The sequence below is a fragment of the Bombus affinis genome, unplaced genomic scaffold (genome assembly GCF_024516045.1).
Source record: "Bombus affinis isolate iyBomAffi1 unplaced genomic scaffold, iyBomAffi1.2 ctg00000070.1, whole genome shotgun sequence".
Classification (NCBI taxonomy): domain Eukaryota; kingdom Metazoa; phylum Arthropoda; class Insecta; order Hymenoptera; family Apidae; genus Bombus; species Bombus affinis.
This window is the reverse complement of record NW_026108823.1, coordinates 1576269-1603580: the sequence shown is the minus strand read 5'-3', so window position 1 is coordinate 1603580 and position 27312 is coordinate 1576269. Positions and strand designations below refer to the sequence as shown.

The 27312-nt window shown below is 35.2% G+C and overlaps 3 protein-coding genes across 8 annotated transcripts in view; 1 reads left to right on the top strand and 2 right to left on the bottom strand.

Annotated features, from left to right (window-relative positions):
- Window positions 1–9932, top strand: part of LOC126927043 (G-patch domain and KOW motifs-containing protein-like) — a 146181-nt gene extending 136249 nt beyond the window's left edge. Inside the window, exons 1-4 of one of the 2 annotated variants that reach the window (XM_050743369.1) lie at window positions 8532–8933; window positions 9044–9401; window positions 9481–9584; window positions 9694–9932. In XM_050743369.1, coding sequence (XP_050599326.1) covers window positions 8794–8933; window positions 9044–9401; window positions 9481–9576 — 594 coding nt within the window. In that variant the 5' untranslated portion in view covers window positions 8532–8793 and the 3' untranslated portion in view covers window positions 9577–9584; window positions 9694–9932. Of the gene's footprint in view, window positions 1–8531; window positions 8934–9043; window positions 9402–9480; window positions 9585–9693 lie in introns of those variants that run through there. The other variant, XM_050743370.1, reaches the window with a different exon arrangement.
- The window catches only part of LOC126927052 (integral membrane protein DGCR2/IDD-like), a 392464-nt gene that overhangs the window by 49434 nt on the left and 315718 nt on the right, over window positions 1–27312 (bottom strand). The window lies entirely within an intron of this gene.
- LOC126927057 (uncharacterized) overlaps window positions 1–27312 on the bottom strand; it is a 242472-nt gene that overhangs the window by 156509 nt on the left and 58651 nt on the right. The window contains exon 1 of one of the 4 annotated variants that reach the window (XM_050743424.1): window positions 122–283. The exons of the other annotated variants lie outside the window; for them this stretch is intronic. The gene's annotated coding sequence lies outside the window, so the exon portion shown is untranslated. Of the gene's footprint in view, window positions 1–121; window positions 284–27312 lie in introns of those variants that run through there. 4 annotated transcript variants of the gene reach the window in all.

Below are 27312 nucleotides of genomic sequence, written 5' to 3'. Positions count from 1 at the left end.
TATAATTTTAATCGAAGTTATTTAAAATTTGTAGTATCTCATCCCTACTAGAATAATATTAACAAATGTGCAGAGCTCAAGTCGAATAACACCGGCTCAGATAAATGATCATCAAACTTACTTTTGTTATCGTCGATGTCAGTGATTTTGAACCAGCCAACGTCCATGGCAATCAATATTATTTAGCCGGTCTTAACGCAATGTAAAAAGCAAAAAAAAGAGGAAGGAAGGAACAGGGAAGCAAAGAGATAAAACGAATTTTTCATTTTTTCGAAACTAGATCGAGTTTCAAGCTGCTCGTAAAAGAGTCTGTAGCCAATCCGACTAAATTCGACGAACCGCGCTTGAAAATTCCCAGAGAACTGTGATAACCATCGAAATCTGTACAATTTGTCGATTCATCGCTTGATTAAAAAATGGAACAAAATGAGGCTGATCAGCCGGCCTTTCAACTTCTAATGATCCCTATCGTTTTACCCTAGGTTGAATGCTACGATATAAGCCGAAACAGCTATAAGTAGGGTTCACGTGATTGCCGCCATCTATTATTCACGCGTTACACATTCGCCAGACGGACGCGTCTAACGGTTGACATTGTTTTCTACCCTCAGTTCCAACGCAATTACGTTGCTACGTGCAATCAAGTCTCGAGTGAAGCTAATGATAAGTTGTTGTTCGATCCTACACAATTACTAAAATTATTCAAATTAAACTAATTTAGTCTAAAAAAACAAGTAATTTCGTTATATATTTCCTTTCATAATAAGCCATGGTTGGAATATAGTAGCTGACGAAAATATTCGTATATTTGTAGAAACATTTTAGGGCTGTATTATGCATAACGGCACTATAGAATTAATACTGTAACAGAATTCTACTATCATGGTTATGCTGGTAATATTCGAAACAAATCTGAAAATCTATGTAGATGTTGTAAGATATTCAGTACGAGTACTTTGCATTACTGTTATGTACATAATCACGACGAGATAAGGAAGGTACTGTTCTCTATTGCTCATCGCTACCCGTTGCTAGTAGCAACGTACTATGCATATATATCTCGTAAAGATTTTAAATGTAGCCAACGAGACCATTTTTAATATTTGACTATCGTGACCCATTACAGTTTCATCACTTTCGATTAATTGAACACGACCCGCACCTTAAGACTAAAATACACAATATAAGTATGGCACAGAAAATCTTTTAAAATTTACGGACGACTATTTATGGTATTTAAAGGCAGCAAAGATAATAATTAGCTGCGGATTTTCCTCGAATCGTAGCATACAATATGGAATCTGATTATTAAAAATTACAATGGAAATACAGTGGATTTCCATAAGATATTCGTGCTTGTGGCATTTTGGAAATAAATTCTTAACCCAAATGGACGACCTCGATACTCGAGAAATTTTGTGAAGCTGACGTCAATGGCGATATGTACTGTTGTTGTGCTATCATTTCATAGTAAGCTGTATTGATTGCACTTCTATTCACGGAATTGATTTATTCCACACAAAAGTTGACAACAATAATCGAAAAAAGAAAAATATATTACCGCCTTTCACATCAGCATACACAAGCACATAGGATTTCACACGAATATACACACTTGTAAATTCGACGAAACGATCAAATTTAATTATTTTTCGATTTTTCGGGCATCAAGTACTACATCAAACGTTACACATCAAACGTTAAAATACGGCGAGCATACAAAATGTACAAACCACTCTAAATTAATTAACTTTGAACGTTATTGATTAATTAAAAAAACCACTGTTGCGTTGAGTTTTACATTTTAAAAAGTTGTTATCCGTTTTTGCTTTGTTTAAAACTAAAAACAGGACTACGTTCATTGTAAGTCGTAAATATCCCTTTTATTTATTTAAACAAACAGATATTTAAACAAACAATTTATAAATATATAATTTATTTACGTATATTTGTAATATCTGTTTTATAAATTTGTACAACCATTTATCCATTTATCTATTTTATTTGCATATAATTTTTATAGACTTTCTTTTCTTTTCTTTTTTTTTTTTTTAAGAACGAAAAATTGTGATTCTATTTTAAGACATGTCAGGCTGAAGCGATACGCGATATATATTTCTATTCGGATTTCACCGTCGTCGTAATCGATGCTATTGGAAACGTTTCACGATAGACGTCTTACAAGCGCTTGCAATGTCCGTCATGTGTAAGGCTCTACCACTGAATCGCGGCTGCCATTTAGTGATTAAGGTCGATCACTTAGAGACGTTAATCCGCCATAATGGTGAGCAATACATCGAAGCCATTATTGAAAGCATAGTTACGCTTTAATTTCATCGATCTTATTCACAAATAGAAGTGTACAAATTATAGGATTTCCAAATATTTAGTTTAGTTAAAAGGAGATATGAAAATGACAGGTATATTCAAAGGATAAAACAGAACCGTACGATTGTAAAGTTTCAAATCATTATAACTATTTAAATTTGAAAAATCCTACTATATTTATACAATATATTTTTATTAAGAATGGAAGAAATTTCGAAAAATACGACAACACTTTTTACTGTCGTCTTGAAGCACACCATATGTTAAGCTTCTTCGTCGTTACAAATTTTATCGCGGATGTAACGAACGTTTCGAACATGTAGCACGCACGCGTCAACGCCTACATTTGGATTTTAAATATATGTTTTATGCATTAAGTGTATTAACTTTCTTGCGCAATTTCTTTCAATTTGTTACGATATGGAGGGTTTAATTACGTTTAAGATATCTATCTGAATCCTTTAAATTCGAAGTTCTTTAAAAAATTACGTTACGTAAAATAATCGTTTTTCCACTTTATTGTATCATAAAATAGTTACTTAAATTCATATTACTTAAAGAATCTTCCTACAGAAAGAATAAAAAAGAATAAAATCCTATATGTTAAATTTTACGTGATTGATGGAATACATAGCGATGACGAGAACTAACTACAGACAACAAGAAACTATTAGCGAAGGCAACTGGTGACTATGAATGTCGTCTCTATAATATGTGGCGACTAAGGAGAACAACTACCAACTACGGATAACAAGTAACAACCAACTGTCTCGTTTCTAAGAGGCAACTAACTTGCAATTATCCTCCTTTGATGGTTTCTGTAGCGTGATATAGGTCTTGAACGTAGTTAAAGAATATGGTCGCTGCTGAATGGCGATTTGACAGCAAGGCGATCCCGCCAGTTCAAAGCTTGACATTACAAGCTACCGAAAACCATTAATCTTGTTATCGAATATCTAGCTTTCAGAAGAACCCTTGTGATATGATATGACGTCATGACATTTTTATGACGAAGACGAACAAACACCGACCTCTAACGAAACAAATTTTTATTAAGTGCCGTATGTGGGTTGCAGGCCGGCCAACCAAGGAAATTTATCGAATGTATAAAGTAAAATATATACGAATATATTCGATATATCATAAAATGCCCGCGTTACATCATCTAACAGCATAAAGAAAGCTAAATTTAAGGAATTAAAAAATTGAAATACCAATTATAAGAGAGTTAATTAAATTCAAACCTATCCTATGGTCCTAACCTAACCTATGGTCTCATAAAGACCTATATTTCCTGGAAATTGATATCGTTCGAATTCTAAATTCTCCTTAGAAAGTATCATAGAGAAAATATGAAACTTGAAAAGTACATCACGCTGATGCCTCGATAAACCGTCGTGTCGATAAATCCATGTGTTCGAGCGATGAATTTTCCCCAAACAACAAAAAACTGAAGGAAAATCTTCTTTGAAGGACGTGACAAGGTAGGGGAAGCGGTAACAATGATCACGCGATAAACTGATGGTGTATAGAACGTATAGAACGAGTGTTGCGAGAGAATTATCGAGAAACAAAAAAAGAAAAAATAATCGTCGGCTGGCGCGACTATACGCTGTCGACGGCCAAACAGCGACTGAGACTAACTGAAACGAACTCTGTCGCAGTATGAGCACGGGCTGCGTTCGCGGATCGATCGAACACGTTCTGCGCCTCTCCGCGGCACCGGCGTCAAAGCCACGCCCGATGGCTGCAACGCACTGGTGCACTTGCAACATTAACCACTGGTCCTTCCTTTTTCGTGTGATATTATACCAGCATCTGCGATGCCATTTCAAAGACCGCAATCAAAGCATTAAATGCCAGATTAGAGCGACGCGATAATATTACCCGAATATTCGTCCGTAAATGTTACCGTATAGATGTTTAATTAAGCATTATTATGCTTCGAATAATTTACTATCACATGTTCCACAAGAAAACATATGTTTCACTTTTCCCCGTAGTATGATTGTAATTTATAACAAATATTTATAATTTATAATTTGAAATATTTATAATTCACTGAAAGTATCTTCCTGTCACGATCATAGACGTAAAATTTCAAATTAAAAGTACCAAATTAAAAACATATGGTATCCCGAAACCAAACGTACGACATGGCGAATCACGATGATACGATAAAAATTGATCTATGTCTTGATTTATTCAAACAGAACGAACTTACTCGAACTTTTCCAGAATAAACGATTTATCCGATAATATCCGTCACCAGCTTCTCTTCCTTCAACGGTAACAACTGACACCGAAAGCTCGAGAGACCCGAACGGTGAGACGTACCCAGAAGCAATGCAGTTACCTGGGCAAAGAGTCCCAAAGACCAAGAACGTAGGAAATTTCGAGAAACGGAAATGGAAACTGGAGTGGCGCGTCAATCAGCACTGACGGAAACTAATAAAAATGGAAAAAACCAAACTAATTCGTTTCACAAATTATTAAAACGATATTATTGAAAATTTCACTCGATTTTCTCACTGCACACGTCAATATTTGTCGAAATATCAATATTAAAAAGTTAATAAAAAAAATATCCTCTTTCTTCATACCTGTCTTTCTCCCGGGCGGCGAAGGAATACTAGAATGTTCGAGAACAACGGATACTTTTTGATTTTATCTCGATATCAATTTCAATCTTTTTAAACGAAATATAATCTGAACGATGAAACGTTTGATCAAATAATGTTCTTCGTTCGATGCTAAAGGAAATTGAGAAGAAACATCGAAAATTCGTTAATAATTAAAGAATAATTAATAAAAGAAATTCGTTAATAAAACGAATTTCTTTGTTTCTGTTAGATAATAAACTTGATATACGTATTGGTTTTTAAAATCAATATAGCTAACCAATGGGCACACTTTTAACAAGGGTGATGGAACATACCAAAAATCTTTCAAGATGGTCTTGGCAACGGAAGAGTCGAAAATATGACAATTATGAATGAAAAATTCTAATATTTTACAGCTGGCAACGATAAACAACTCCAGATATTCTCCTAATTAATTTACAACAAATTCGCGTATATGATCGATAGCTGACGTCACTGTGTCCCACTGTATCATTAAGATTTATCTTTGCACGTATCAAGATAGTAGATAACAAAATTATGTTTATATATTTATATTATGTGTATATATTTAGATATCTTCTTAGTTGCAATTTTTTCGAATAATATCGGCGACCAATCGAAATAGAAATTAGTGCGGAAAGAGGGGAAGGAACCAAAATTTGAAAATCGACATCGGTAACTCAGTAGTTATAGAGTAACTCAATCGATAACGTAGATTAACTAGTTATAAATGAAAATATATTTAAATTCAAACTTTAAAAATTAGAAATTAAAAAGCAGAAGGCAAAAAATTATCGCCGAGGATTTATATAATAATAAATAGACAGTACATTCTTTTTGTCTGTCTTACCTAGAAATAAAACAGTTAATTGATGATTATCGTATAGTGTGTACTCATAGCATAAAATTTGTTCAATGAATTAAAAATTATATTTTTTAGATATGTAGACATTAGCGATGTATTAATCCGGGAAGCTCGTCTACCTCGGAAATATCGAGTCTGCGACAACGTCGATTTTGAAATTATTCTTACAGAATATGAAAATTATTACAAGATGAAATTCCAAAAATATCCTATATTGTGCAAGAAAATAACTGAAAAGGAAATAAAGACGAGGGAAATGACAAATGCGAACAAAGTGTAAGAATTTAAATTATTTAACACTATTCAACGTTCTCAACGTATTCAACGTATCGATTACGATATCATTCAATCTTTGAAGAAGTAGTAAAACGTGTCAAATCTGTTAGCAAACAAACGAGAAGTGAGTCTGTATCTGGGTCTGTGAAAGGGAGGAATGCACAACAGAAGATGAGGGGTGATGCTACGGATGATATTAATCTCGCAATGACAGTGACATCAATTTTCGCCAATGAAAGCGATGAATCTTCATCAGAAGAGGAGAGCTATTTAACATCTTAATGGAACAATCCACGCAATCAAAGATATCAAAATAGGCTCAGAAGCTTTATATAGACAATCTGGAATTATGGAAGATTATTGAAGACATTTCATGCGTAAGTTATTTTCGATTAATATACGTATTGCAAATACTGATTTCAGTAAAGCTTTAAATAACGAATTACATAACATTTACGGAAATTAATACGGAGATTATGCGCCATTTCATCTTTGTATTGTCGCAGGAAATCATACTAACAAAATTAAATGTATATTGGGACAACATCGTAGGCCTAGAGGAATGTAAATCTGCTATTAAGGAGGCCATTGTGTATCTCCTCAAGTACCTTATCTTTTTTAAAGGCCCATTTTCTCCCTGGAAAGGTATTCTGCTATACAAGCAATTACGAAATAAGGAAGACGATGTTGGCGAAGGCAGTCGCAACAGAATACCAATGCACCTTTTTTAACATAACGGCCAGCTCATTGGTGAGCAAATGGAGAGGTGATTCCGAGAAGTATATCCGTGTAAGTTGATTTCCTTTGTCTATGAAGAAGAGATTCTGGAATATATCTATCATATATAATAATAATCATATATAACTAGAATAGTTGTTTGGAAAACGAAATGATATTACGTTCGTGATGAAACAATGAATTTAAGGAATTTTGAATATAATATTTAATAAATAATAAATACATTTGTTAAACTGAACAGGTTTTATTTGAACTTGCCTATAATTTTTCGCCTACAATTATTTTTATCGATGAGATTGACTGGATAGGCACAAATAAAGGAGTAAACTGTACATTGTCTGAACCTGCAAAGAGATTCAGATCAGAACTTCTTTCTAGATTGGATGGATTAGTATCTAACGAAAATTCTAATGTAGTTCTTTTGGCTGTAACTAATTGCCCTTGCTATGTATATCACGCTATTTCAATGTTTTCTAAGTAGAAAATATCTTAATATCATAATTATTCATTATCTTAATCTTAATTATTGTGTTGTGCGGAATATTCCTTTGTTATTATTAATATAACAGAACAATAATATTTATTGTAAATATATTATTAGGGACATTGATGCAGCTTTACGCAGATGCCATGAAAAGAAAATATACGAATCATTACCAAATGAAGTTACTCGACTTGGTATGTTCAAATTATACCTTAGCAACCAGTTATTAGAGAATATGGATATTGTAAACCACATAATAAAATCTACTGAAAAATATTCTTGCGTGGATATAAAATTGCTTTGTAAGCAAGCATGGCTGCTAGAAATAAGTCCAATATGGGAAAAACTTGAAAAAAAAAAAAAATAGAAACATCTGTTACGACTTTGAAATATGAATTAAAGAATTATGAAATAATAGCAAAATTGTTAAAAAACAATGTCACCTACAGTTACGGATGTGGATAGATATGAAGCGTGGAATAAATATGTATGCCATAAGAACATATTTTAAAAAATATAAATGCTTATCATATAAAAATATAAAAATATAAAAATATAAAAATATAAAAATATAAATGGTTATAAATTATTAATATAATTATCGTTCGAAAAATTGTTCGTGTGCATGCATTTATGTGTGCGCACGGGCTATAAACAAGTTTGAAATATTCGTTCTACATATATACGTGGTATACATATTCCCTTATAATATATAATATGTGTAATCTGAGTGGTAATATATCCACGTATTACATATGTGTTAGTGTATTTTATCGATAATCTGTCTTTTATTTCCTCTTATCTTATTGACGCATGTATGGGCGCGTATATGCGCCGGGAAAAAGCTATGGTTATATATGGGATTGTTAACAAATAAAAATTAATCTAGGTGTTATTAAAGAAATTTGTTTCACCTTCTAAACTTTTTGATGATTGGTTTACTTTGAATATTTTGCATATTTTTGCATATCATGAGCATTTTGTACATTTCTATACATTCAAATTTTTTATGAATATAAAATGATCCGCACTACTATCTACTTCATAGTATACTCTATACGTTTAAAATGCTCCATTAGAAGCTTAAATCTATCAAAATACAGCTCCTAGGGAAATGTGAATTTTCACATGAACACATAATATCGATTTTCTCATTGAAACGTATAGGCAGGTATATACTAGCATAAGCCACCTTCGGCATTTGGCCGTATGGTGCAGCACTAGCTTTGTAACATAGAAAACCATAGGCGTCAGTTCTTCTTGTTTCCTCTTTGATATATGTTTACTTTAATGTCACTTATTCAGGCGCTTGATACATTGTCGGAATGAAATTTTAGTAATGTGCAAGTAATTTTGAGTAGATTAATAAAGTATAATAAGATATTAGATTCATGTACATAGATTCAAGTGACATCAATCTTTATGTCTAGTATATACATGTGTATTGATCTATAAGTCAGTGTTAAAATAACAAATAAATGGCAGAAGAAGGAAAGAAGATTTCCTTCGGTTTTGCGAAATCTATTAAGAAACCTGTGTTAAAAAATGCTATTCCACAAGAAAAAAAGAAAGTTGATTGCATTGAATGCCTTGATGAGAAAGGTATTAAAGTAATAGGGTGAGTTCAAAAAGTAAAATTTATAATCAAGAAACATATAACCACAACCTAACCTATAAAAATCACCAATAGCGGAATATATATATTTGAAAACAATTTTTTTATTTCAGTGAGGAAGAAAAAAAAGATGAACCTCTAATTATTCCATTACTAGGTTCAAAAACCTGGCATGATAGAATTCTTAATAAAATAGATGCAGACATTTTCCTTCCGAAGGCAGATAAGGAAAAGGTAGGAGACGCTAGTGTTAACGAGGCAAAATCAAAGCTATCTAATGGAAAAACATCGCCAATAATATCAATAAAGAAAGAGCCAGTTGAAGATAGTGAAAATAAAGTTGTTACTTTAGAAGAGCAAGCGACAAAAGAAATCATTGAGGAACTTAAGTCAAAGAATAAATATGAAACTAAAACAAATGATTTAACTTTACCTTTAGTAGAAGATGAATCATTAAGAGGCAAAGAACAGGTACGTTATCAACATATTGATGTGCAATGCACAGATGTATTACATTTGCATATTATAAATATCGTTTTGTATTTTTCAGTCTACGTTAGAAGATTATGAAAAAATTCCTATTGATGCCTTTGGTGTAGCAATGTTAAGGGGAATGGGATGGCAACCAGGAAAGGGAATTGGTTGAAATGAAAAGTATGAATTTTACTCTGGATTAAATTAATTATATGTATTTATCACTTATTGGAAAGTAAACAGAGAACATCATTTTTTATTTCACAATCGTTTATTCTAACTATTACAGATTAGTAGCAGCTGTCATACCAGAATTACGACCAAAAGGTATGGGTCTTGGAGCAGACAAAGTAGCATTGCAGAAGAAAAATACAGATTCCAAAAAAGAAGAGGAAGAAGTTAAAATCGAGAAAGGAACATTTGTGAAAATTATAGCTGGAAAACAAAGTAATAATTATGGTCAAATAGAAGGATTCGATGATGATGCAGGAAGGCTCATAATAAAACTAGCTCTTGGTGGAAATATAATATCTGTAAATGAATTTATGGTACAGCCAGTGACTAAATCAGAATATTCTAAGAACTCAAAAGTTCAAAGTTAATATGAAGTGTTAGTTTTTCATTAAGGGACATTTAAGAAAATAAATTTGAATTGACATATACATATAAAGACATAATCGGACATGTAGAAAAACTAATTCAAGAGTACCTGTAAGTGTGTTGTTGCATGCAATTTTTTAAAGGTCCCTTCTAATTTTATATAAAATATGATAAATGTAGATCGGTCCGTCGTGTCCAGTAGTTGGGTGACTAGTGGGTTGTGGTGGTTGTTGACTCTTGTGTTATATCTGCTTCTGGACTTGTGTATTTCATCTTTGACTGTAGGTATCTTGAGGTCACGGTGGATTGTTTCGTTGGTAACATACCAGGGTGCATTTGATAGGGATCTTAGCGTTTTCGATTGGAAGCGTTGGAGTATTTCAATGTTGGAATTACTTGCTGTTCCCCATAGTTGGATTTCGTAGGTCCAGACAGGTTTTATTGCGGCCTTGTAGAGGATTATTTTGTTCTGTATGTTTAGTTTGGAGCGTCGGCCCGTGAACCAATAGAATTTTCTTAATTTTTCCTTTAGTTGCTTTGTTTTTTCTGAGATATGTTTTTTCCAAGTTAGCCTCCTGTCCAGGGTCATGACCAGGTATCTTACGGAGTCCTTGCTTGGGATTATTGTGTTGTTAATGGTGACCTGGGGGCAGGTTTGTTTTCGGAGCGTGAAAGTTACATGAGAGGATTTTTTTTCGTTTATTTTGAAACCCCATTTTTGGAACCACTTTTCCATGGTGTCGATACTTCGCTGGAGAGTGGATGAGGCAATTGCCGGGTCTGCGTGGGTAGCTAATAGTGCTGTGTCGTCGGCAAATGTTGCTATTGTTACCTCGTTTGATATAGGTAAGTCGGCAGTGTTGATGGAGAACAGTAGGGGTCCGAGGACACTACCTTGGGGTATGCCGGATTCTATTGGGAATGTTGCGGAAGTGGCGCCTAGACATTTAACTATGAATTGTCTGTTGGTTAGGTAGGATTTTAAGATGGAGTAGTATGGATGGGGTTGGATCTTTTTGAGCTTGTAGAGTAGCCCTTTATGCCATACTTTGTCGAATGCCTGTTGGATGTCTAGGAATACCGCTGAGCAGTATTTTTTCTTTTCAAGGGTTTGGCTGATCATGTGGGTTATGCGGTGGATTTGCTCTACTGTTGAGTGTTGTTTTCGGAAGCCGAATTGGTGGTCTGGGAGTGTTTTCAATTCTTCTAGGAGTGGAAGGAGACGATTCGTGAGCATCCTCTCGAATAGTTTAGACAGGGTAGGTAAAAGACTGATTGGGCGATAGGAGCTGGTTTCATATATTGGTTTACCGGGTTTAGGGATGAGGGTGATCAGTGAGATTTTCCAAGCCTTGGGAAAGTGTTGAAGGCGGAGGATAGCGTTAAAGATTGATGCGATGAGTGCAATCCCTTTTATCGGAAGTTCCTTGATTGTTTTATTTCCTATTAGGTCGTGACCTGCTGCTTTCTTGGGGTTTAGGCGACTGATTGCTTCTATGATCTCTGAAGAAGTGAAGGGTTCAATAGGAGGGGACATTTGGAAGGGAGTGTGCAGATATTCGGTAACGTCCGCTGCAGCTATGGAGGAATGGGGTTGGAATACTTCAGTCAAGTGTTTGGCAAATAGGTTGGCTTTTTCTATAGGGCTACGCGCCCATCCACTCTGCGGATGGCGGCTTGGAGGTATTATTTGTGGGAGACGCGTGTGTTTCCTGGAGGCCTTCCATAGTGAGTAGTTGGAGTCGGCTGTGGGGGACAAGCTGGCGAGATATTTGTGAAAACGGTCATTATTGTAGTTTTTTTTATAGTTTTGGATAGTTTTCTAGTTGCGTTGTTTAGTTTGCGTTTGTCCTCCGGTGTTCTATGGGTCTGCCATATCCTTCTTAGTCTACGTTTTTCTGCTATTTTTTTTAATATGTACTGGGGGTATTCGTGATTGCTGATGGACGTTTTTGCCGGTGTGGAGAAGCGGATAGCGTTTATTATGCTCGTGTTTAGGTATTCCGTGGCTGCTTCGATTTCTTCATTGGTTTTTAGTGAAGTTGAGGCTGAAGTTGTGTGTGTAAAGACTTCTCTAAAGAGCTGCCAGTTGGTGTGTTGGTTATGTATGGAGCCATTACGTGTATTCTCGATGATAGTTGAACTGACTGTTACTATCACGGGGGAATGATCAGAGGAGAGATCAGCCGAGGAATTGATTTGGACGTGTCTTGACGAGATATTTTTTTTTAGTGAGGAAATCAAGGAGATCGGGTATTTTCTTTGTGTCGGTGGGCCAGTGTGTGGGTTCGTATGTGGTAAGGTAGTTGAGGTTGTTGGTTATTATGCTGTTGAGGAGGTTTTTGCCTCCTACTGTAACCAGTCTGCTGCCCCATTGGGTGTGTTTGGCGTTGTTGTCTCCTCCAGCTATGAATCTATTGCCCAGGGTGTCCAGGAAGTCGTCAAGGTCTTCTTTGGCGATGGAGTGTCTGGGAGGGCAGTATACAGCTGAAGTGGTGATTGTACCATGACAGTCTTCTATTGCTACGTTTGTTGCTTGGAGGTAGTCTTTCTGGAATGGTGGAAGTTCGTAGTGCTTAATGTTTGATTTGATTATGATTCCGGTGCCGCCGTGGGCCTTTCCGCTGGGGTGTTGGGTATGGTAGAACTTGTATCCGTTTATGTTCAGGTAGTTTTTGTCGGTGAAGTGGGTTTCAGTTATGAGCATTATGTCGATTTGCTGGTGTTTTAGGAAGAGTTCTAGTTCAAGTTTGCGTTGCGCTAGACCGTTGGCATTCCACAGAGCTGTGCGTCTTGGTTTTATTTTGCGTCGGGGCGTATTAATTTATCCGATGTGGATACACCGTTTTTTTGTTGTTTTTAGATACAAGTGACGAGAAATTATGAAATGATATTTTAAATTTAAACTGATTTCATTCATTGATTTATTGTAGCGACAATGGTAACTTGTTTAAATAAAGATTTTATAAATAAAATATTTAAGGTCTAAAATAATAAATAAACACATGTGAAAACATTAAAGCTGTTATCCTTATTCATGGTCTTGTTGGAACGTGTTTAACGAGCGTAACGTAGGCGTGAAAACGAAAACGTTGAGACTCTTGTGGCGTAAAAAGACTGAATTCCTCATAAAAATACAAGAAACGAGAGGAAACGTGCACATAGTTTATTCTCGACCTTGGATACATAAAACCAAAAAAAAAAAAAAGAAAAAGAAAAAGGAACAAAAATTTTTATTGGTTATTTACCGAAACTCATTGTATCATTTTTATTACTCTATATAAAACGTAGAATCATATACTGACGAATGTTATTTCGAATTTCTAACTTCAGAACGATAATTACATATTTGAAATTACCAATAAGTGGTAGTAGCATTAAAAATATGGAATATTCAACGAGATGAAATATAGGTAAAGTATTTAAAAGAAAAAAGATTGAAACGTTCGATGTAAAACGATGAAATTAAATGATTGGATTTGAAAACTTGATTCGGTTTAATAATTCGATGAAAAAAGTATTCATCCTATGAAAAAAGAATTCATGTTCCTGTCGATATATCAACGACGTGCGCCGTTACTTCCCACTGCTCTGCCATTCAAATGCAATACTCGAATATACATGGCGAAAGAAATGGAAATTGAGCAATTTAAGGGAACGAATTACTCTCGCGTCCACGTAACTTCAAAATGTTTCACGTGTCCGTGTTTGCGAAACGAAATTCGTCGTTGTCCAACTAACACGCTTGCAGATGCTACGTTCACTTTGTTGCATATAGGGCTTAAATATATGAACAAATAGAACGGCGCAACTGTCACTAGCGTAATTTTTAAAGTGAATTAATGCATAATCTCGTCATCTACGTTTGACCATGATTATGACAGTGGTCATTGTTATATACGAATCTTCGTGCAATATATGTGAAAATTCGTGGTTGTCCAATTAACACGCTTGCAGATGCTACGTTCACTTTGTTGCATATAGGGCTTAAATATATGAACAAATAGAACGGCGCAACTGTCACTAGCGTAATTTTTAAAGTGAATTAATGCATAATCTCGTCATCTACGTTTGACCATGATTATGGCAGTGATCATTGTTATATACGAATCTTCGTGCAATATATGTGAAAATTCGTGGTTGTCCAATTAACACGCTTGCTGATGCTACGTTCACTTTGTTGCATATAGGGCTTAAATATATGAACAAATAGTACTGCGCAAGTGTCACTAGCGTAATCTTAACGTGTTAAAGTGAATCAATACATAACTTCGTCATCTACGTTTGTCCATGACTACGGCAGTGGTCATTGATATATGTGAAGCTTCGAGGAGTAGATGTGAAAATTCGTCGTTGTCCGGTTAACACGCTTGCAGATGCTCCGTTCACTTTGTTCCATATAGGGCTCAAATATGTGAACAAATTGAATGGAGCAACTGTCATTAGCGTAATTTTAACGCGTTAAAATAAATTAATGTATAATTTCGTCATTTACGTTTGATCTACGTTTTTTCATCTACGTCATCTACGGCACCTACGCGAATCTTATTGATTACGTCTTTGGCAGTGTTCGTTGCTATAAATGAAACTTAATAGTTGTTGAAACCGCTCGAAAGTCGTGTTCCTAAATCATTCCCTCGTCTCGTATCGTGTTCATCAAATGGAAAAGGAGATTGTGTTTTAATGAAATCGCTTGTTACTATCAATCTTGCTGTGTCACTCGCATAGGAGAAGAAAGCGAGGAAGGAGAAAAAAATTAAGGTAAGGTCATCAATGAGCAAAATGTTTAATGCACATTAAAATTGAGTCCGCTGCAACCCTCGTGACTTTTAAAATTCCATACGTATATTGTTATACGTAACATTGCCATATTAAATATATTCGATCAAATATTCAATCTCGTTCCCTGAAAGCTGTTCCTGGATATCTGGTTGGATACTTTACGCACGGAAATAGAGAGTGTTAACAGTAACAAACCCTCTATGTAGTGTTTTTGCTTTGCTCTTTTGATCAGGTAGATGACATTTTGCTTCGAAAAACGGATATATATACCACGGATATGCACATACAGAGTATGTGTATCGATATACACATTGATATACACCTTTGTACAAAGTGTCAAAAAAGTATTTATCGCGGTATTTTTTTCAAGCCATTCTACACCTTCGATTTGATGAAAATTGGTTAAATAAGTGTAACGCAAAATTGATCTTGACCACAATTTTCAGTGTCAAATTGTTTTTCTATTGCATCATATAGTGCTCATTAGAAAGGAAAGTTCCGTTGTTTTAGAAAAAATGTTTGAAATTTCATTAATACTTAGACTGATTTTATTCATATTTTAAGGTCAAATATGGAATACAATAACATCAATACTAATATCTACTTTTTTGTGCGAATTACTTTATATTTCAATCTTCCTTGATACGCCGTGACAAGCAAAAGTGTAAACACAGCCCGTTGATTTTATGTAAAAAGCGAATGTCGAAGGTATAATGAGAAAAGAGCATTATTTGACCATTCCACAAAATAATTTACCTAAATAGTAGTTAATTCTATTGGATATAATAAACGTGAAGTAGTACTAGTGGACGAAATACCTATGTTGAAACCTTGATTCGACGAGTATAATTAATGTGCAAAACTGTAAACATGGTTTGAGATATCCATTTTTGTAAAATGTTTTGTACATTATTAATGTTAATGAAAATTAACTATTACATTTCGTTAATAATAACTTGTAGTTACTGTTACCTAATCTTTACCGATCACTTGAGAAATTAGTCTTTTACATTTATGTGTTTACTTTTTTCGCTCGTCACTGTACATGTTTAAGTCAGATATGAAATATCTGGCGTATTCCAGCGGCTTAGATTAAATCTAAGATGTTGATATCCTTAATATTGAGAATGTTGTTGGAAACTATTATGCTGCGGTCTACCATTCGTTTTTGCCTATATATACCACGGAACAAAGGATAATTTTCACCGAATTCATCCAGAGCATATTTTCTAAGTTTTACTGTATATGATTACGCCCATTATATTATATTATGTTATTACGATGTTATCTAATTAATTGTTGTCTATTTATTTTGATACTTATATTAACCATTATTTATAACATAATATACTAAATACAATTAGTATACACAATTAGTATAGGGATTAGTATAAGAAATTTTAAACAGCTTTTTTCAAAAGAACGAATCATTTACGATCCAGGGGTTTTCTGAAACTTTCGTTTCTCGTGATGAGTACTTTATGATGCAATAAAAAATTTTGTCTGAAAATTATACTCAAGATCAATTTCATGATCCATTTTCTCTAACAGATCTCCATCTTTCACAGCTATAACAAATAATTTTTTGACACTCTATACATTTAACATCGATTATAATTCTGATAATTGAAACACCGAACATTAATGTGTTTATTCACTACGCCAACACAGATAACAATTAACATTGATATATAATATATATTTGACGATATATATCTGAAAGAATAGAAATTTCATTTAATCGACTATATGACCATACTCGGTTAAGTACCAACAACGACTATCTATCAACCTTATCTTACTTCCTCAAAGATATAGAAAGACTTTAAAAATTTCAGCCATGTGATTTGGTTCTTTAAAATTTAGAAGTAATATAACGATAAAATACCATCAAAACCTTTAAATTTAACGCACGAAAACATGTCTTCTTTGCTAATGGCGTACTATAAATATAAATATTTGAATAAATATTGCGAATTTCATATTGCTAAAAGATTTATACTATTCGTTCGTAAATAATCGTCGGATCTATATTTAAGTTGAAACTGTTGCATTAGATCTCTTTTCTTACTTAAAATTATTTGGATTGGTAACTTGGATGTAACATGTAATTTGTTCTTCCTTTATAAATAGTGTACAGAAGATACCAATTCAGAGAAATGGAAGGAAAGTCTAAAAGCAAAGAAAATCTACATTAAGATAAAACGTTCGAGCCTTGCCAGGCTATATAAGATGCTAAATAATTTCATTTTGACAATGGTCCTACATCCTACTATGCATAAATTTAATATTAATATCAGCAGGTTTCATGCCAAGTATTACATCTAACGTATAAGCACAAGCCCTGGTTTTAAATGCCTTATAGTAACACCGAAAAGATTATTCAGTTGGATGTCTGACTCAACATCAATATTTTACTTAGAAGATAATACGTCGAGAGCATGTTGGTGGATGGAATGGGAGATGAATGAAGGCCTACTTCTGTAAAATACGTAAAATGGTAGTCGGAATGAATTTTGGCGCTTGGGGACAGAAAAAGAGCTGACTGATACTGTCATACACCTGAATTTATAAAATTTTGAAAATCGATGTAACCTTTGAACTTTATCGTATTCTGTTTCATAGCACAAATTATTCTTCCCGAAATGTACGTTTAGTGTTATAATATATTTGACCAACGGTTCTCAAATACTAGTTTTGCAAAAGCAATGGTGGAATTGGAGCAATTCTTTCTTCTTTCATTCTTTGAATGACCTGGATTTTCGAGTAGTCTAGTGACGCTTGATCCGTACAATTAATCGATTTCTTTTTATTACACAAGTGCAAGAGATTCCGCGTTGGACGCCGATGTTGCGAGTTCGAATGCCTGGATGAGGTTGGCACTGAGTATTGGTCCGAATCTAATGTGGTTATCGTCGATGATTCACCTAAACTTGAAAAACATAGTGTATTGTGGACGCTGAGCTTAGTGATGGCAATTGTAATATTTTAATTTTTTTTATTCTATATTTTCGACTTCTTTTGTCGAGTAGAATCACCAATTTTCCGCCTGTACTATCAATTACCAACCAGCCTGTATGACAAAATTCTATTTTAAACTCCAAACTCGCCACGAGTGGCTATTTTGTTTACGAAATTAAACGAATTTAATAAATGAAATGGCAAGGAAGGAACTACAAGTGACCGTCAAACTATTTTTCTGCTTGAAAAGTAATTCGCAAAGTAATATAAAATAATACTACTGATTTGTGTCTCTTTCAGAATTTTTTCTTAATCTCTTGTTTTTTTCCTTTCAAATTTTTTATTTATTATTTATTCGGTGTCACGAAAACCGATTAAATATTAAATATCTTAAATATAGATTGAAATGAAAGCTTGTCAGTTCTCGTTCAGTTGTCACTTCAAAGTTGTTAGTTCAAAGGTTCTGGTACATCATAAAGCAAGGGATCAAATCTTTAACTTATTACAAATTAAATCTTTTATTGTAATTACGAAAATTATGAAAGTACCAAGGGAAACAAGTAGGGAACATGAACTGCTCAACGAACCAAAGAACGGCTCAGTGACAAAATTAATACAGTAAGGATCGCAAATATTACAACATTACACTCTTACATCACATAATAGTTCTCTATACAAAAGATATATAGCGAATCGACTTTTCACAACGATAAGAATCAACAGAACCAATTAAGACCAGGCGAAACTCTCATAAGATAAGATATAGATAGATAAGAAATAAATTTAATAGTAAACACGTAGGTGAAACACTTGCTGAAATTTGCATCACTCGACACGAGCGAACCGTTCGGAAGGAAAACGCGTTCAGCCCCCAAGGCGGTGGAATTGGGATCACTTAATTAACTCCGTTTGAATCTATCTTGAATTAATTCTCGTTTAACGACCTGTGCGTATTCAACATCATATCATTTCCGACCATATCGTTCCCAGAAGATGAAACAGCACGGTAAAACAGATGTGAATACCTATCACGAGCGAAACAGAAATGCGAAGGTCCTTTGGAACGATAATAATAAAATTGCATGCATAGGAACCATGGATGGAACATAAGGCAAAGGTGTAGATGGTATTATAAGCTTTGAAACGAGCGTATAGGACGAGAGAAATTGATCAAAAAATTGAGTTGAGCCCTTTGAAGTTAGGAACAACATACTTTGATGTTTTGTTTAAAGGAGAGATATTGAGCTGTGCAAAAATTGTATAGGTTCTCTGAAGGTAAATAAGATTTTGTTGCTGAGTAAATAAACGAGATTTCAAGTTTCTCTTGAATATTGGAAATTTAAAGGTTTTGATGGTATTTTATCGTTATATTACTTCTAAATTTTAAAGGACCAAATCACATGGCTGAAATTTTTAAAGTCTTTCTATATCTTTGAGGAAGTAAGATAAGGTTGATAGATAGTCGTTGTTGGTACTTAACCGAGTATGGTCATATAGTCGATTAAATGAAATTTCTATTCTTTCAGATATATATCGTCAAATATATATTATATATCAATGTTAATTGTTATCTGTGTTGGCGTAGTGAATAAACACATTAATGTTCGGTGTTTCAATTATCAGAATTATAATCGATGTTAAATGTATAGAGTGTCAAAAAATTATTTGTTATAGCTGTGGAAGATGGAGATCTGATAGAGAAAACGGATCATGAAATTGATCTTGAGTATAATTTTCAGACAAAATTTTTTATTGCATCATAAAGTACTCATCACGAGAAACGAAAGTTTCAGAAAACATACTTTTTGCTTCAAATAATTAAGATAAAATTTAGATACGGGGCTTTCAGCTTATGAAAGTCGAAGAGAAGATATATATTCCATTTGGTCATATTCTATTTACATTCGTAACTACTCGTTCCATTTACGTTATTAATAAAACATTTTTATCGACAAGCTACCTAACAGAAAGACCTTTTTGTCACTCTAAATTACCTCAAAAGAAAATCCCTTGTCAAACATACCATGTTTCTCGTACGAAAATCCAAAAAAGATTTTCCAAAAAGATATATTCAGTGAACCATGATTCGTGACTGGTGAGCTTGAAAAGAGATGAAGCGTTGAAGCGTCAAAGTTGATATTCCACCAAGCTCTCGACCCTTCTATCTCAATAATCCTGATCAAAATTCGAATGAACTACCCAACGAAACGATCACCGTTTTCTATAGAATCTCTTTAAGCATTCTTCATTAAGGAATCGTCAGATTTTACCCCATTACGTTCTTCCATCACAATCTTCGTAATGATGAATAAAAAAATAAAAGCTTTTAAAACCCGACAGCGCTGTCATTTTCTAAAAACGTCGTCTTTATACTCCTGATGGCCACGAGCACATCCGACTACCAAATATAAAATGCATTGTGAGTGTGTCATCAGCATAATTTTCGTGAAAAGAGCAATTATTCTTGATAACTATAATTTGTAACATAGATTAAAATCGCTGATTTGATCCCTCTGATATTGTTGTCTTATGAGAGTTTCGCCTGGTCTTAATTGGTTCTGTTGATTCTTATCGTTGTGAAAAGTCGATTCGCTATATATCTTTTGTACAGAGAACTATTATGTGATGTAAGAGTGTAATGTTGTAATATTTGTGATCCTTACTTTATTAATTTTGTCACTGAGCCGTTCTTTGGTTCGTTGAGCAGTTCATGTTCCCTACTTGTTTCCCTTGGTACTTTCATAAGTTTCGCAATTACAATAAAAGATTTAATTTGTAATATGTTAAAGATTTGATCCCTTGCTTTATGATGTACGAGAACCTTTGAACTAACAACTTTGAAGTGACAACTGAACGAGAACTGACAAGCTTTCATTTCAATCTATATTTAAGATATTTAATATTTAATCGGTTTTCGTGACACCGAATAAATAATAAATAATAAATTTGAAGGGAAAAAGCACCGAATAAATAATAAATAATAAATTTGAAGGGAAAAAACAAGAGATTAAGAAAAAATTCTGAAAAATTCTGACACAAATCAGTAGTATTATTTTATATTACTTTGCGAATTACTTTTCAAGCATAAAAATAGTTTGACGGTCACTTGTAGTTCCTTCCTTGCCATTTCATTTATTAAATTCGTTTAATTTCGTAAACAAAATAGCCACTCGTGGCGAGTTTGGTGTTTAAAATAGAATTTTGTCATACAGGCTGGTTGGTAATTGATAGTACAAGCGGAAAATTGATGATTCTACTCGAAAAAAGAAGTCGAAAATATAGAATAAAAGAAATTAAAATATTACAATTGCCATCACTAAGCTCAGCGTCCACAATACACTATGTTTTTCAAGTTTAGGTGAACCATCGACGATAACCACATCAGATCCGGACCAATACTCAGTGCCAACCTCATCCAGGCATTCGAACTCGCAACATCGGCGTCCAACGCGGAATCTCTTGCACTTGTGTAATAAAAAGAAATCGATTAATTGTACGGATCAAGCGTCACTAGACTACTCGAAAATCCAGGTCATTCAAAGAATAAAAGAAGAAAGAATTGCTCCAATTCCACCATTGCTTTAGCAAAACTAGTATTTGAGAACCATTGGTCAAATATATTATAACACTAAACGTACATTTCGGGAACAATAATTTGTGCTATGAAACAGAATACGATAAAGTTCAAAGGTTACATCGATTTTCAAAATTTTATAAATTCAGGTGTATGACAGTATCAGTCAGCTTTTTTTCTGTCCCCAAGCGCCAAAATTCATTCCGACTACCATTTTACGTATTTTACAGAAGTAAGCCTTCATTCATCTCCCATTCCACCCACCAACATGCTCTCGACCTATTATCTTCTAAGTAAAATATTGATGTTGAGTCAGACATCCAACTGAATAATCTTTTCGGTGTTACTATAAGGCATTTAAAACCAGGGCTTGTGCTTATACGTTACATGTAATACATGGCATGAAACCTGCTTATATTAATATTAAATTTATGCATAGTATGATGTTGGACCATTGTCAAAATGAAATTACTTAACATCCTATATAGCCTGGCAAGGCTCGAACGTTTTATCTTCCTGTAGATTTTCTTTGCTTTTAGACTTTCCTTCCATTTCTTTGAATTGGTATCTTCTGTACACTATTTATAAAGGAAGAATAAATTACAAGTTACATCCAAATTACCAATCCAAATAATTTTAAGTAAGAAAAGAGATCTAATGCAGCAGTTTCAACTTAAATATAGATCCGACGATTATTTACGAACAAATAGTATAAATCTTTTAGCAATATGAAATTCGCAATATTTATTCAAATATTTATATTTATAGTACGCCATTAGCAAAGAAGATATGTTTGCGTGCGTTATCGATTTTACGCTTTTGCCATGCAAACATGGAAATTGCGATTCAAAATTGAATTTGCACTGGAAACGGTTGACGTTACGACATCAATAACATATTTCAAAAACACTGATGATATCATACGGAATCAGAGAGATTCTATGAGAAGTTAAACGCATAATCATCCTATTGTAAATAACAGGAACAGAAAGTACACAAGGAATAATACAGAATCATCCTATCATCCTATCCTACTATACAAGATTGCTTTGATTCGAGCTCAAACATAGGGAAATCTGAAAGAATTTTTCGCAGAATTTCCTTCCCCTTTGAATTGGCTTTTATACAAAACGACATTAACTTTTCAGGGAAATACCTATAGAGTGTGACGATCTATGATTTTAAATAGAGGGGTATATCTGAAAAGAGGTGGATGTAAAACGTAGCATATAAAACGTAGATCAAATCTTTATTCAAGGATTTTTTCTCTTCGCAGAGAATCAGGTTTTCAAGAACGATCGAATATGTATGCACTTGATTTACATGTGAAGTTGTCATTAAAAATATTGTTGCGTTTAAAAAGATAAATATTGATTTAAATTTAATGAAATTGTTAGTCCAATTGTTTTAAGCTTAAAGATATGTAGGTGTCACATTTATATATTGAAAACCTGGGAGCGGCATTAATTAACAAACCTAGACACGCGCACACGTACTTTAAAACCATGCTTGAAAATCGATATTCCCTGAAACAATGCATCGTTCTGCGCTTCCAATTTATTTTCGCACGAAGAATCAGTCCATTCATCGTTGCCGTCACCATCGCTACTGTAATCTATATTACTCGAATAAATTCTATATCTTGATTGGAAAATCGCATATTTTAACGAACTTTCTGTGTTTTTTTTTATGATTTTAATTGGCAATTTCCGAAATTGAACTATAGCTTGAGAATAAACCGATAATATTTGAGGGTATATATACATACATCATGTTTTTGATGGGTTTTGTAGTAAAATAATTGTAGAAAAAGCAAACTTTTTAAGAACAAATTACCATATTCGAGTAATAAATTATAGAAAATTACCAATGTAATTTAAAACTTAAAAAGAAGAATCTATTACATGTAATAAAGAGAAGGACTTGTTCACGAACGGTAATTCAACAAATACAGTCGTTGCAGAAACATAGTTTTACAAGGGAGAAGAATCTCTCTAGGAACTCGACGATGTCACGTCAAGCGAAAATTCAATAAAGTGATTACTAACCGTATTACCAGCGGCAATCGTGTTGCGGCAATTCGTAAATAAGTTAGTCGTCTATTTGGAGAAACGTCGCTGGCAATATCGTCACATTTTAATTACGTCAGCGCTATCAATTGGTCTTGGAAGAAAGTTTTCCATTATGTACTTTTGCCCACGGCGTCGTTCCAACAAATGAATCCGAGTTTTGAATCGCTTTCTCTTATATCACGAATTTGTAACGGTGTTTCTTCAAACTATAAACGATTGTAATGAATGTCTTTGCGTACAAAGACCGATACCTGGTTTGACTAGAAGCTTTAGCTAATTAGTGCCCCAGTTAATTTGGATGTTCACTACCACGCCACTTCCCCCCCCCCCCCAAAGTGGCTTGGTGTCCTCCACGTAAGAAAAAAGAAAAAGGAAAAAAAGAAAAAGAGAAAGGAAAAAAAAAGAAAAAGGGAAAAAAAAAGAAAAAAAGAAAGGAAAAAAAAGAAAAAGAAAAAGGGAAAGAAAAGAAAAAAAGAAAGGAAAAAAAAGAAATAGAAAAAGGGAAAAAAAGAAAAAGAGAAAGAAAAAGAAAAAGAAAAAAAAGTTAATTTGGATGTTATAAAATGTAATATAACCAAGAACTTATCTTCTGCTTGGTAGTCGCATAAGAGAAGACCGAGCCATTGAATCGCTCAAATAGATTAGCTGATTCGCTTAACGTATTTTTACTTCCGATGACGTAAACAAGAGCAGAAAGTACACAAGTAATAATACAGAAATGTCAAATGTACAGAGGAATAGATTTCGTTAAATCATTAGAACGTAACATCTCCTTATAATTCTATTTGTGTATAGCAAAATAGCTTGTGTGCTTTCATGAAATATAATTGATATTTAGAAGCTCTCATGTAGGTAGATATATAACTCGTGTTAATTAGTAATTTAACAATACATCATAACAACATATCATTTTCGTTTCTTCGTTTATCTCGTTATGCGCGTAAACGAATGTGTAAATAAAGACATATAATCAACGATAACATGTAGTGGCAAGCATGATAATTATCGACAAAGGAGAATATTGGTGAAATGATTGTGGGTGATTTCACTCGGTGTATCGGTAAATAAACTTTGATAGACATTGCCGGTGGATTCGCTGTCGGTGAAATCGTGTCGATGAAATAATTGTCAGTGATTTAAAGATAACCCAATTTATTGATCTCCCCTTCATAGAGTTGTACGTCTCTCTATAATACATACTCTACCTGGAAGGGCTGAAACATTTAGCTTAGTCACACTAAACTGGATTGGACTGCAAGTAAGAAGATTGAAATGCAAAATTCACGTGTGAGCGCAACGGTTTAGATGGAAAGTTCGATAAGGCGATTATGTATATTAACCCGAAAGAAAGCTCATGGCTTTGCAACGCGTTACACGCAACACGGAATTTCCCTCGCTGAAATAATCCTATTACAACGATACGATTTTCCTTAACAGATCTCGCAATGTAATTCTCCCTCTACAACTTTTTATTAGGTTTGAAACACGAGAGTTTCGAAGCTCTGCAAAGTCTCGCGAATCTAGATGTCGAGTTTCAACGTATTTTCGCTTCTTATTTTATAGCTGTTAATAGTTATTATCTCACTCTGCACGTACATCAAACGAGTACTTATGTAAATCCAAAGGAAACGGAAACAACCGAGAATAATTGAGGATAATTCGAATACGTACCGATTAGTAAAGTGTTTGGCAAAGAAAAAAAAAAGGAAAATTGTATCGGAGAAATAGGGGAAAAACGGTGGCGTACATCAAGCAATCTTTATGGCTGTAATACATTTATTATTCATTTATGTTCATTTTCTATCGCGTCACAGACCTTGAAATAACTGGCAGAACGAGCATATAAATCTTGTATCGCTCGACCTGACTTCTCCCGATGGAAAAATATTCACCAGCTTGGGATCGTGCATCGCTAATTACTCCGTTCTACTTTTCGAACGCGTTTCCATCCATACAGAAAAGCAAGAAGGCAAACTCTATCGCACAGTCATGAAGAGATGCAAAAGCAAGAAACCAACCAACGACATGCCGATCGACATGGTGAAAGCATGGTGAAAGTCCTATAGAGGCTATTCACCATGGGACACGGATCCTCCCATTATGAGGGCCGCGAAGAGGCAGAGACCGAAGAAGAAGAAGACATCAGCTTCAGCGTCGTCATCGGCGAAGGCGATGTCGACGATGGCGCCGGAAGAATGAACACCAAGATGGCTGCAGGAGTCGATGGAAGACTCCTGGACTGCTGGAAGCAGGAGCTGGAAGCAAGCTGGAAACAGACTGCTGGAAGACGGCCAGAGTAATACTGCTAAGGTAGCCGGGAAAGGATCCCAGTCTCCCTAACGCGTATCGGCCGATAAGCATACTCCCAGCCATGAGCAAGATCTGGGAAAAATGCTTTAAGAAGATCATCGAGAGATGCATCGGAACGGACCCGTTCCATCGGAGGCAGTATGGGTTCAGAAAGAAGAATTAGCTTAGCGAATACCGATAAGAACAGGAAGAAGCAGAAACGGGCACAACGAACGGCCCTGTGCATAACAACGACGGCATACTGTACCGTCTCCCACGCGACACTTTGCGTGTTGACCGGGAATCTCCCGATCTACATATAGATAAAGATGCTCGGAGAGACTTACGAGTGGAACAAGATCCATAAGACCAGGATCGGCGCGGATGACGGCAACGAGCTGAAGGAGGAACTGGAGGCGCAAGGAAATTAATACCGAGTGCCCTGCTATTTACCAAAAAGAAGATGGACATCGATCATCACACCATGCAGCTGTTAACCGGGCATGGGAGTGTGGCGGCACTCGACACTAACTAGTGTCGGACGACGGCAGCGACATCTACAGCTCCCAGTGACAATTACAGAGGACCAGGCCCAACTACTACAACTATCACGCACGTCCAATAAATATATCACGCACACACGGCCACCTCTACATTGGTGACCCCGACGTGATCGACAGCAAAACTGAGGTCTGACCGTGATAGCATTACTGAGAACTTCCATCATCGCGAATCTAGACCTGTGGCAAGCTGGACCCTACCGCTACGACGAACACGGAACGGCCCTTCCTTCAACAAAAACTCGACCCCTCACCGCCGACTCACGCATGCAGGTGACTGGGTACGAAACGATGACCGACCAAGCCAGGAGTGATGTGGCCGTCGCAAAAGTTCATGGGCATTACCACTAGCACGTCATACTAAAAAATGGAACAGAGGCCTACGACCGTACGCGGAACGCCCGCACCGTACTGACAGGTATCCACCGCCACATTGAAGACTTCGAGCAACATCCGCACGAATTGGACAACAATTGGACAATTGGACGGTTTATTACACTAAGATTCTAACGCTATCACTGGTAAGGGGTACTGTGGCGGCACTCGACAAGCCAAATACCACCACTCGGCACTAACTAGTGTCGGACGACGGCAGCGACATCTACAGCCCCCAGTGACAATTACAGCGGACCAGGCCCAACTACTACAACTATCACGCACGTCCAATAAATATATAACGAACACACGGCCACCTCTACAGGAGTTTTGGGGTCTATAGGAAGAGGATTGGCAAGAGCAGCGACAGCAACTGTCTCGACTGTGAAGACCCTAACGACGATGCAGAGCACGCCCTCTTCACGTGCCCGAAGTGAACGTACAGAAGGATTGAGCTGGAGAACGCTCTTGGCGAGAACATAGACGTGGACAATCTGATCGCCACGGTGACCGCCAAGAACGAGAGCTGAGATAAATTCAGGTAATTTCGCAAGACCGTCATGCCTCACAGGAGGGTGACAGCGAAGGCCTTGAAGGAAGCAAGGAGGAGAACGAGAGCAACAACAACTACGCGGAGCAGTGAAGGCAGAGATACAAGACAACAAAGAACCACAGAAGGAGATCAGCCCAGTATT